Raw genomic sequence first — 10,133 nt, 5'->3', positions numbered from 1 at the left:
GGGGCCCTGGGGGACAGATGGCTCCGCCTGGAGAGGGTGGGGACACGTGGCAAGGGGACACCTGGGTGGTGGCACCTGGAGCAGGGGTGGAACGGCAGCCTCGGAGTCCCGGTGTGGGTCCATGAGGGCGGGGTTGGGGTTTGTGGGGTTTGGGGTCTATCGGGGTTGGGGTCCATCACCCCCAGCCCCTCTGCCCACCCCGCAGGTGGAGGCTCGGACGCTGGCCATGCTCCACGGGCTCCTGCACCAGCTCCACTCCGCCTGCTCCCACCTGGCCGCCGGCGCCCGGGCATTCCCCAGCAGCGTGCAGGAGACGGCGGGACACGTCCGGCACGGCGTGGAGGGCGTCCAGGCTTCCCTGGCCAGCGCCCGCTCCTTCCAGGACCTGTCGGGGCTGGTGCTGGCGCAGAGCCGGGACGCGGTGACGCGGGCACAGCTGAGCCTGGAGGGGCTGCTGGAGCACGTGGGGCAGCACACGCCCCTGCCCTGGCTCGTGGGACCTTTCGCCCCCGCGCTCGTGGAGTATCCGGAGGATGTCCCGGTGGATATGTCCAAGTGGGAGGGCTGTGTCACCGCGGGGGGGACGCACCGGGTGCCCGCTGCCCCCCAGCTCTGCAGTCAGCACTGAGTCACCGGTGCCACTGAGCTGGGGGAGCGCCCACCCGAGCCACGAACCGCACCGGGAATGAGGGACCTGGTGACCCGGCGTGGGACCCCGGTGCCACGGCCGGGGACTCCTGTGGCGATGGTGGCACGGGGAGGATGCGGTGTGGGTCTGTCTGGGATCCAGGGCTGCCCTAAGCCCCAGGAGCGCTGGGATTTCATGTCTTAACAGCTTCAAACCAGTTTAAAGAGGAAGAAAACAAGTTTTTTTTGCCTTAAAATGACTCAGAGGCTGCAGTGGTGTGGCAGAGCCACCGTGCCGGGCCCACCGGGGGGCTCTGCACGGGCGGCAGAGCCGGGGGCGCTCCCGAGGGGGGCTCAGTAAGGGGGTGCTGGGGGGGGACAGGATTCCGTGGGGTGACGGGAGGGAGGGTGCCACAAGGTGCCAGGACGCCTGGACTGTGACCCGCAGCCGTGTGGCACTGAACTTTGCCCCAGTTGTCACCGTCGGGCCCCGGGGTGTCCCCGACGTCACAAGCACAGTGTGGTGACAGCAGCCGGTGTGGCGACACCGGGGACCCCGGCACTGACCATCCTCCCACCGCCAGAACCCACTGGGACCGGTTCGACCAACTGCACCGGGCCAGGTGTGGGGGCGCACCGGAACCTCCGAGCTCGGGACCCCCACGAGGGGCGGGGACGCTTGGGGGGGTCAGGGCAGCTCAGTCCCGGGGGATCCGGTACCGGGGGGGTCAGTGCAGCACCGACCGAGGAATGGGGTCCCGGGGGCTCCGGTGTTGGGCGGGGGTGCGGTTCCCGGGGGTTCATTGCCCTGCCGGGCCCGGAGGTTCGGTGCTGTGCCGGGCCCGGAGGTTCGCTGCCCCCCGGGCCCCCGCCCCCGCCGGTCGCTGCTCCCGGTGCGCCCCGGGCCGGCCCCGCTGGGCGGCTCCGGTCACATGCGCTCGGGGCGGGCTCCGGGGTATAAAGGGCGGCGGGGAGGAGCGGGGCGAGCCCGGAGCCGAACCGAGCGGAGCCGAACCGAGCCCAGCCGCCAGCGGTGAGCACGATCCGGGGCCCGTCCGCGATCCTGGTTCCGATCCCGACTGCGATCCCGGTTCCGGTTCCGATCGCGATTGCGATCCCGGTTCCGATCCCGATTGCGATCCCGGTTCCGGTTCCGATCCCGATTGCGATCCTGGTCCCGATCCCGCCTGTGATCCCGATCGCGATCCCGGTCCCAGGGACCCCCCCCCGCCCCGTCCCGGGATTTTCCAGCCGCGTGGGAGCTGCCCCGTTCCGGGGAGGGGGAACTTGGGGTGCTCCCCTCGGGAGGGGGGCGCTGGGGGCCTGACCCCACTCACGGTCCCGTCCTGTGCCCCCCAGCCCCACCATGGCCACCAGCGAGCCCACGCCGGCGCAGCCCAAGGCAGAGGAGCAACAGGTCAGTGCGGGCAAGGGGGGGAATCTGGGGGCGATCCACGGGGTCCCTGCTTGGAGACCGGGATCGGGATTATCCCACCCTCCGATGGGCTTGGAGAGCCCCAAAAGCATCCCCGGGGTGTTGGGAACACCCAGACCCCATTCCCCGTGAGGTTTGGGGGGGTTCCTCCCCACCACGCTCACCCTGAGCCCTTCTGGCCCCCAGAGCATCGGGACACGCGTGGCCAACCTGCCCCTGGTGAGCTCTGCCTACGACATGGTGTCCTCTGCCTACTCCTGCACCAAGGAGAGCCACCCCTGCGTGCGCTCCGTCTGCGACGCCGCCGAGAGAGGGGTGAGGACCCTGACGGCGGCAGCAGCGAGCGGGGCCCAGCCCCTCCTCACCCGGCTGGAGCCCCAGAGTGAGTGCGGGCCGGGGGGGACCCCAAAAGCTGTCCCCAGCAGAGCTCCTGCGGGGCAGCAGGGTGCTAAACACACCTCTTTTCACATCTCCAGTTTCCAGCGCCAATGAATTGGCCTGCAAGGGGCTGGACAAGCTGGAGGAGAAGCTGCCGATCCTGCAGCAATCCCCCCAGCAGGTACCGGCTGGGGTGGGGTGGGGTGGGCAGCACACTCGGGGCCCCCCCAGTGCTTAACAGAGGTTTGTGTGTCCACCCAGATCATCTCGGACACCAAACTGCTGGTGACCTCCACGGTGACGGGGGCCAGGGATGTGCTGACCAGCACCGTGGCCGGAGCCAGGGATGCAGTGTCCAGCACCGTGGCCGGAGCCAAGGACGCAGTGTCCAGCACTGTGGCCGGGGCTAAGGATGCAGTGACCAGCCGAGTGACCGAGGCCAAGGACGCAGTGTCCAGCACCGTGGCTGGGGCTAAGGATGCAGTGACCAGCCGAGTGACCGGTGTGATGGACATGACCAAAGGGGCCGTGCAGGGCGGTGTGGAGCTGACCAAGTCCGCGGTCAGCAGCGGTGTCAGCACCGTGGGCCAGATGGTGGCCAGCGGGGTGGGCTCCGTGCTGGGCAAGTCGGAGGAGCTGGTGGACCATTACCTGCCCATGACGGATGAGGAGCTGGGTGAGCAGCTGATCCCAACCTCCAGCGAGGCTGGGCAGAGCGGGGGAGGCTCTCTGGGGGGGGTTGGTGGTGCTGGGACCCCCTGAGCAGCTCCTGTCCCGCAGCCAAGCTGGCCACGGCCGTGGAGGGCTTCGAGCCGGAGCAGCAGAGGCAGCAGCAGAGCTACTTCGTGCGCCTGGGCTCCCTCTCCACCAAGCTGCGGCACCGAGCGCTCCAGCACTCCCTGGGCAAACTGCAGAGCGCTCGCCAGAGCAGCCAGGACCTGCTGGCCCAGCTCCAGCGCACCCTCGACCTGGTAGGACCCGGCCCCGCGCCCCCTGTGCCAGCCAGGGGTGTCCCCTGGCAGCCCCCCGACCCAGCCGGGCCGTGCCCCTGTCGCAGGTGGAGCACCTGAGGCAGGACGTGGACCAGAGGCTGCAGGGAGGGCAGGAGAAGCTGCAGCAGCTGTGGCTGGAGTGGAACAAGAAGCAGCCGGGCGGTGGCAAGGACCAGGTGCCACCGGAGGTAGGAGCAGGGCAGGGGGTCCCCAGGGTGAGCCGGGGTGTCCCCAGCCCTCACCCCCCGTGTCCCCCCGCAGGCGGTGGAGTCGGGCACGCTGACCATGCTGCAGGGCTTGAGCCAGCAGCTGCAGAGCTCCTGCCAGCCCTTGGTGTCCAGCCTGCAGGGGCTCCCCACCGGCATCCAGGACACGGCGGGGCAGGTCCGGCACAACGTGGAGGAGCTGCGGGCGGCGCTGGCCTCTGTCACCTCCCTGCAGGACGTGACGGGGCCCGTGCTGGCCCGAGCCCGCGCCCACGCCACCAAAGCCCGGCAGCTGATGGACGAGCTGGTGGAGCATGTGGCCTTCAACACCCCCCTGACGTGGCTGGTGGGACCCTTCGCCCCCTCGGGCAAGCGCCCGGTGGAGCTGGAGATGGAGTAGCAGCTCTGGGCTTCCCCCCAAAACGCCTCGTTAGGAGCCTTAAACACCCCCAGCCCCCCTCGCCCCCCACCCTGTGCCTGCCCCAGCTCTGTCCCTCGTCCCCTTGCTGGGGACTGCACAAGTGCCTTGGCTGCCCCAAGTGCCTCTTGGGGGTCCCCCATGTCCTCGGTGCCTTGTAGGGTTAAAACAGCACAAGAAATAAACTCTGGTTAGTTTTGCACTGGCCTGGGGCTTCTTTGGGGGCGTGGGGAGGAGGAATTGGGCTCTGGAGGAGCAAACCCCAAGACCTGAGGACCCCCCTGTCCTGAGCCCCCCTTCCCCAGGCAGCCCCCCCAGCCTGTCCCTGCCCCCGGGAGGGGAGGACCTGGCTCTGGGATCGGGGTCCTGGACGGAGCCTCCCACTTCCCCGCAGTTGGGCAAGAGGCACTCGGGAAGTTTTGGGCTTTATTTGGGTCTTGTTTAGGGAGGAGAGTGAAAGCAGTTCCGGAACACGGAGCGAAGTGTCCCCAGGGCAGAGTTACTGCAGCCTGCAGGGGGTCGGGGGTCGGGGCACAAAGAGGAGGCGGCGCCGGGTGGAGCCGGGAATTCTTTATTGGACACGGACAGAAGAGCAAAGAGACCAACACGGAGCTGCTGCCCAGCACGGGCAGGACGCTGCCAGGGTCAGTCCCCCCCCGGCACACCGAGCACAGAACACACCCTTTGTACCCTGGTTTCACCCCGAAAACTTGGTGCCCACCCCTGGGGCCGAGGGATCCGGCTCCAGCAGCTGCCTCGGGATGGAGAGAGGATCGTGATGGTGAGGAAAGGGGCTTGGAGCAGCTCCTGAGTGCCCGATCCTGGTCACAGGGAAACTGGGGAGCCATGGGGTGCTTTCCAGCCCTGACCCTCGTCCCAGCCAGAGATGCCTCAAGAAAGAGACACTGGGGTTCCTTCTGTTTTTCATTAGAAAACCCTTTATATTCATTTCATGTCGGTTGAAATCACAAGAAATTAGGTAGGAGGGGAAAAAAAAACAACAAACCAGAACAAAAAATGAGAAACAAGGGGAAGGGACAAATACAGACACCAGCACAGCCCCCCCGCGGGTGCTGCCTCCGCAGGGACGGGACACGGGACAAGACCAAGGACATCGGCTACGGTGGGACTTAATGAAGTGACTCAGGCAGGGGACGAGGCAGAGGCTGCTCTCCCTTCACAGCCTCTCCTCCTCCTCCAGGTGGGAGCTGCTTCCTCAGCTCTCCTCCTCCTCCTCCTCCTCCTCCTCGTCCGCAGCCTCCGACTCCCCGCGAGCTCGCTCCAGCCCGGCCTTGGGATAGTCCTGGACACTGCTGGGGGAGAGCAGGGGCAGGGAGAGTCAGGCCCTGCCCCTCTGCCACGTCCCAGCTCCTTCCCAAGCTGGGAGAACCCTCACAACCCACAGGATGTCCCCAAATCATCCCTGCCGAGCCCAGCGACCCCAGCCCTGCCCCTCACACTCACTTGTTGTGGGGCTCCTCTGTGGACGCCTCCAGCTCCCCAGCTCCTGGCCCTTGGCTCTTGTCCTTCTCCTCTGTGCCCTCTGACTTCTGGGATTCACCATTCACAGGACCTGACAGGTCTGGAGGGAAGAGAGAGGCTCAGGCTCTCGGATCCCCTCGCCCATCCCAACCCTCGTGGCTGAGGATCCACGGCCACAGGCTGTCCCTGGACATGCAGCCGAGCCTGAGGGGACCCCAGGACTGGCCTGATCCCCACAGCTGCAAGAAGGTCCCCAAAACCTCCATCCCCCAGCCCAGAGGCACCGCCAGGGTGGATTTTTCCCCGTCAGTTCCTCAGGGAAGGCTCTTGCAGCACCACCAGGACAGCCCCAGGCAGAGACCCGGCTCTGAGGGTGGAAGGTCCCAGTCACCAGTGCCTGTGCAAGAGCCTGAGCCAGTGTCCAAGGACATCTCCACATTCCTTCATGGCTGGAGCAGAGCTCAGGCTGGCAGGGAGGAGCTGGTTCTGGGCCAAAAAGCAGCGTGGGGGCCCCGGAGCCCGGGTGAGGGGCTGGAGGTTTGCCCTGTGCCCTCACTGCATTCCCCATCCCGCCCTTTCCCGCTCCTGGCACTGGCCTGGAGGTGCTGATCCCCCCCCACCGGGCCAAAGCCACCTCCCCATGTCCCTGTCCCCAGCAGGACGGGCCACGCCCCAGGGAGGAGACCGTGACCTGCCCACACAGCACAGGGAATGTTCAGGATGCTCAGGGATGTTACCAGCATTTGTCTCCTCTTCCCCCTTCTCATTCCGTGTCTCTGCTCCCGACAGCTTCTCCTGGCCCTTCTCTGCCTCCCCCTTGTCCTTCTCGGGCCCGGCTTTGTTGCCTTTCTGGATGGATTCCATCTTTGGGCCCAGCACACGCGACTTCAACCGGGTGTAGACTTCAGCTGCTTTCTCCATCACGTCCTTGTTGGCTTTGTAGCGACGGATCTGCCCCGGGGAGCGGGAGGAGGGACCCCCTTAGAGCCCCCGAGGGCTGGGACAGGCTCCCCACTCGCCCCAGGAGGGCTCAGCCCTCTGCTCTACCTTCTTGAGCGTGGCCACCACGTCCGTGTGCTTCTGGAGGATGTGGGAAGTGACCTGGAGCGTGCCCAGCTCCTCGAGCGCGTTCAGACAGCGCTTGATGTCCTGCACGGATGGCACCGGGATCAGGAGCTGCCCTGGGGGCACCTGGGGCCTCCCAGCACCCCCAGAGGGAGGAGGAGGAGCCTCCCAGGTATCACAGCAGGGATGTCCCAGGCCAGGCACTCACCGGGTTATCCACCTTCAGCGCAAACTTGATCTCGCTGTGAAGTTTCTGCAGTTTCTCTTCCACTGTGGGCTCTGGAGCAGAGACACAGTGTGAGGGCACACAGAGCTCAGGATCCGCTCTGGGGCCTGGAATCACTCCCAGGCAGGGGTTTGTGTCCTCCTGCACTTCCAAAGTTCAGCACGGCCCCAGGAATGTCTCTGGGACATGTCTCAGGGGCTGGGCTGTGCCAAGATCGGGAGGGGACGTCAGGGAAGTGATCCTGGGAAAAACCCTGCCACAAACTCACTGATCCCTCCCTGTCCCAGGGATGGGGGAACCAACCCTGGAGCCCTCCCCTCCCTCTCCTCCCCTCTGTGATGGGAAGCAGTGGCTCTCTCACCCTTTTTCTTCTCCATCCTCCTTTCGGGGGTCGGGTCGGATTTCTTCCGGCCTCGTTCCACTTTCAGAGGTCTGTGGGCAGGGAAGGAAAAAGGGAAGGTGGTTGTGGTGAACACCCTGCTCACCACTGGGCTAACAAGGGGATGGCACTGCCTGCAGCACCTGAGACCCCTCCACCCTGATCACAGCTCCCCTGTGCCCCAGCTTCCCAGGAATGCAGACAGGAAAAGCCCCACGAGAAAGAAAACACCACGGAACCTCATCCTGGAAACCCCCAACAGCTCCTGCAGCCCCTTCAGCTCGGCAGGAGGGGAGGAACGAGCCCAGCCCCTGTGCAGGAGCAGCAGCCCCACCAGCCCCATCCCCACCCCGGGGTGCTGGGGCCGTGCAGGAACAGCCCCGTTCCCAGGAGGAAAGGGGAGGGAGATGTGGAGATGCTGACTTGTTCCGTGGCTTCTCCTCTGCTCGGCCCCTCTTCTCCTTCTGATTTGGTTTCCTTGACAACTCCGAGGGCTGCTTCTTCACCGGCTTCTTTACCTTGGAGGAGAGAACAATGCAGGGAGAGCGGCAGAGCCCTCCTTGCTGCAGAGCCACGGCCACACCACAGTGTCACCATGGCCACCCCACGGCCACCCCACAGCCCAGGGACACCCCAGGCACCCCACAGCAGAGCCTGTGGTCACCCCACAGCACACAGTCACCCTACAGGCTCCCAAAGGCTCAGGGGGATAGCACCCTGGAGATCAGGGAATGGTTTGGGAATAAAGCTCATCCCGTCCCATCCTGCCATGGCAGGGACACCTTCCACTGTCCCAGGCTGCTCCAGCCCCATCCAGCCTGGGATGGAGCAGCCACAGCTGCTCTGGGCACCTGTGCCAGATGTGAGGCCACAGCTGGATGATGCATCCTGGGCCAGGGGAAGAGCTCCCACTCCAAGGCACGGAATTGCCATGGACACAACCCTTCCCAACACCATCTGGGCAGTTGCAGGGTAACCCAGGAGCACGAGAGCAGGTCCCTGCCCCTCCTGGAGGTCCCTGATGGCCTGACAGGGAGGTGACAGGCTGTCCATCCACCCCCAGGCCCCCACAGCTCCACACTCACCTCCTTCTCCTGCTCCAGCTCGGAGTCTGAGGAGGACGGAGCCTTGGCCCGGCCTCTCCGGCCCTTTTTGGCCGTTTCATCCTCGGCGCTGCTGTCCGAGTCCGAGTGCACCTCCTCGCCCTTCTCTGCCTTCTCCTTCCTTTTCTCCTTCTCCTCCTTCTCCTGCTCCCGGAGCCGCCGGATCTCCTCCTCCTGCTCCCTCTTCCTCTTCTCCTCCAGCTCCCGCCGCCGCTCCTCGTCCCGCCGCTTCCACTCGCTGATGCGATCCACGTCGCTGTCGCTGTCACTGCCAGGACAGGGCAGGCTGGGACCCCCGCGGGACCCCCAGCCCAGCCCAAGGGTGACAGTGGCCCAGTGGCCCAGGTGAGCTCACCTGTCGCTGCTGGAGCTGCTGGGGACTCGCTCCGGCTTCGGTTTCCTGCCGCGGGGCTTGGGAGGGGGTTTCTCAGCTGCAAGACAACAGGGACATGCTCTGCAGGAGCCCTGGAGGTGCCTCTGTTCAAACAGCCCCGGCTCATGGAGGCAGAGAGGTTCTGGAATGTGCCCACAATTCGGGATGGGAATTCCCAGAGGCTTGGGGAAGCAGGAGCAGCCCTGGGGGTACCTGGCTTGCGGCCCCGTGGCGCCTTTTTCACCGACACGTCCGAGTCCGAGTCCGAGTCTGACTTGGTCATGTCCACGGTGGCATTGCCCATCTCCAGATCCGAGTCCACTTTGGAGTCGGAGTCAGAGCCAGACTCCATTTTCTGCAGGCAGAGCGGGGCTGGGATGGGAGCTGGCCGTGGGGTGGCACTGCCCCAATCCCAGCCAGCCCCCAAAGCCAGCAGTGTCCTGCATCCCGAGCCCCAGCAGCTCACCAAGAGATCAGCGAGCGAGCTCCAGGTGCTCCAGCCCAGGTGTCACCCCCAGCTCCCCCCTCCCCACAGTGCAGACCCCGACTCCTCTCCAGCCTCCCTCATTAGGGGCCCTTTACCTTCTTCTTCCTCCCTGCTGCCGGCATCCTCCGGGGAGCCCGGGCCACTGGCTTCTTTTCAGGAGTGAAATCCTGGAGAAAAACGGAAATATGAGGAGATGTGGAACAGTGTCACCACGGTATCACAGCAGTCAGGTTCCCTCCAGCCTCTGCCTCACTCCCACAGGGATGCTCTCCCCACCACCCTGCCAGTGAACCCCCAAATCCTCTCACCTGGTCACTGTTTTTTTCCGACTCGGAAGATGTTTCTGAGTTCTCCTCTTCTGTGACAGAGGGGCTGCCCTGGTCCAAGTCACTGGAGGATTTCCGAGGCCGTTTTGTCACAGGCATCTGGCAAAGGAGAGGTGACAAGATGAGAGAAGCCCATTCCTTCTCCACCCACCATGGAAAGCAAAGTCCTTCCTGGGAAGGGCTTTCTCCAACTCTTCCCAACCTGCAAGAGCTGCACTCAGATCTGCAGCTCTGGATCCTCCTCCGGGCTGCTAACCCCACCAGGATTGACCACCCCGCCACACAGGCATCATGAGACCCCCAAAATCACGCTGAGCCCCAGTTCCCTCTGGAGAATCCAGAGGGAGTTGGTTTCTCCAGCACCTTCTGCTGAGGTGGCTTCAAGGAAAGCTCTGTGATGGACCCACAGTGTCCCCTGGCTGGGCCACCCTCCTGTCCCCAGCCCTTCACTCACTTTCATGGCCAAGGATTTCCTCTTGAGCCCGCTGTGGTCGCTGCCTCGATCCGAGTCCTCATCGCTGTCCACCTTCTCGGTGGGCATGGTGGCCATGGCAGAGTCATCCTCGTCGTCCCCGGCGTCGCTCCCCGCCATGGGGTCGTTCTCGGGGACGTCGCTGTCGGAGGAGCTGGCGGGCT

General features: G+C 65.3%; 3 protein-coding genes across 7 annotated transcripts in view; 2 read left to right on the top strand and 1 right to left on the bottom strand.

Moving 5' to 3' along the window:
• Window positions 1–628, top strand: part of LOC107215396 (perilipin-3-like) — a 3,503-nt gene extending 2,875 nt beyond the window's left edge. The window contains exon 7 of the mRNA XM_015651506.1: window positions 206–628. Coding sequence (XP_015506992.1) covers window positions 206–628 — 423 coding nt within the window. The remainder of the gene's footprint in view (window positions 1–205) is intronic.
• A 514-nt stretch (window positions 629–1,142) lies between these two features.
• On the top strand, window positions 1,143–4,258 carry LOC107215464 (perilipin-3-like). Of its 2 annotated transcripts, none has more exons than XM_015651652.3 (8): window positions 1,143–1,250; window positions 1,987–2,044; window positions 2,249–2,444; window positions 2,539–2,621; window positions 2,702–3,116; window positions 3,221–3,411; window positions 3,498–3,620; window positions 3,694–4,258. In XM_015651652.3, exons 2-8 carry the CDS (start codon window positions 1,994–1,996, stop codon window positions 4,036–4,038), a joined length of 1,404 nt encoding a protein of 467 aa, XP_015507138.1. In that variant the 5' UTR covers window positions 1,143–1,250; window positions 1,987–1,993; the 3' UTR covers window positions 4,039–4,258. The 2 variants fall into 2 exon arrangements, with proteins under 2 accessions (XP_015507138.1, XP_015507137.1); XM_015651651.3 differs by lacking the exon at window positions 1,143–1,250 and adding an exon at window positions 1,556–1,660.
• A 353-nt stretch (window positions 4,259–4,611) lies between these two features.
• HDGFL2 (HDGF like 2) overlaps window positions 4,612–10,133 on the bottom strand; it is a 9,940-nt gene continuing 4,418 nt past the window's right edge. For 2 of the 4 annotated variants that reach the window (XM_015651635.2, XM_015651637.2), the window contains 13 exons: window positions 9,952–10,131; window positions 9,480–9,596; window positions 9,267–9,338; window positions 8,898–9,039; window positions 8,667–8,742; window positions 8,294–8,579; window positions 7,632–7,726; window positions 7,191–7,261; window positions 6,812–6,882; window positions 6,586–6,687; window positions 6,276–6,489; window positions 5,521–5,638; window positions 4,612–5,369 (listed from right to left, as the gene is read on the bottom strand). In XM_015651635.2, the coding sequence (XP_015507121.1) occupies window positions 5,273–5,369; window positions 5,521–5,638; window positions 6,276–6,489; window positions 6,586–6,687; window positions 6,812–6,882; window positions 7,191–7,261; window positions 7,632–7,726; window positions 8,294–8,579; window positions 8,667–8,742; window positions 8,898–9,039; window positions 9,267–9,338; window positions 9,480–9,596; window positions 9,952–10,131 (1,641 nt within the window). In that variant the 3' untranslated portion in view covers window positions 4,612–5,272. The remainder of the gene's footprint in view (window positions 5,370–5,520; window positions 5,639–6,275; window positions 6,490–6,585; window positions 6,688–6,811; window positions 6,883–7,190; window positions 7,262–7,631; window positions 7,727–8,293; window positions 8,580–8,666; window positions 8,743–8,897; window positions 9,040–9,266; window positions 9,339–9,479; window positions 9,597–9,951; window positions 10,132–10,133) is intronic. The other 2 variants (XM_015651636.3, XM_015651638.3) reach the window with 1 other exon arrangement.

The sequence above is a fragment of the Parus major genome, chromosome 28, assembly GCF_001522545.3.
Source record: "Parus major isolate Abel chromosome 28, Parus_major1.1, whole genome shotgun sequence".
Lineage (NCBI taxonomy): Eukaryota > Metazoa > Chordata > Aves > Passeriformes > Paridae > Parus > Parus major.
This window is presented reverse-complemented; position numbering and strand designations above follow the sequence as displayed.

What these genes read in the sequence shown, in the direction of transcription:
- LOC107215464 (XM_015651651.3), top strand. Translation starts at nt 1,560, where the DNA reads ATGCGCTCGGGGCGGGCTCCGGGGTATAAAGGGCGGCGGGGAGGAGCG. An exon ending in ACCGAGCCCAGCCGCCAGCG is followed by an intron (nt 1,661 to 1,986) that starts GTGAGCACGATC and finishes TGTGCCCCCCAG; the next exon opens with CCCCACCATGGCCACCAGCG. An exon ending in TGCAGCAATCCCCCCAGCAG is followed by an intron (nt 2,622 to 2,701) that starts GTACCGGCTGGG and finishes GTGTCCACCCAG; the next exon opens with ATCATCTCGGACACCAAACT.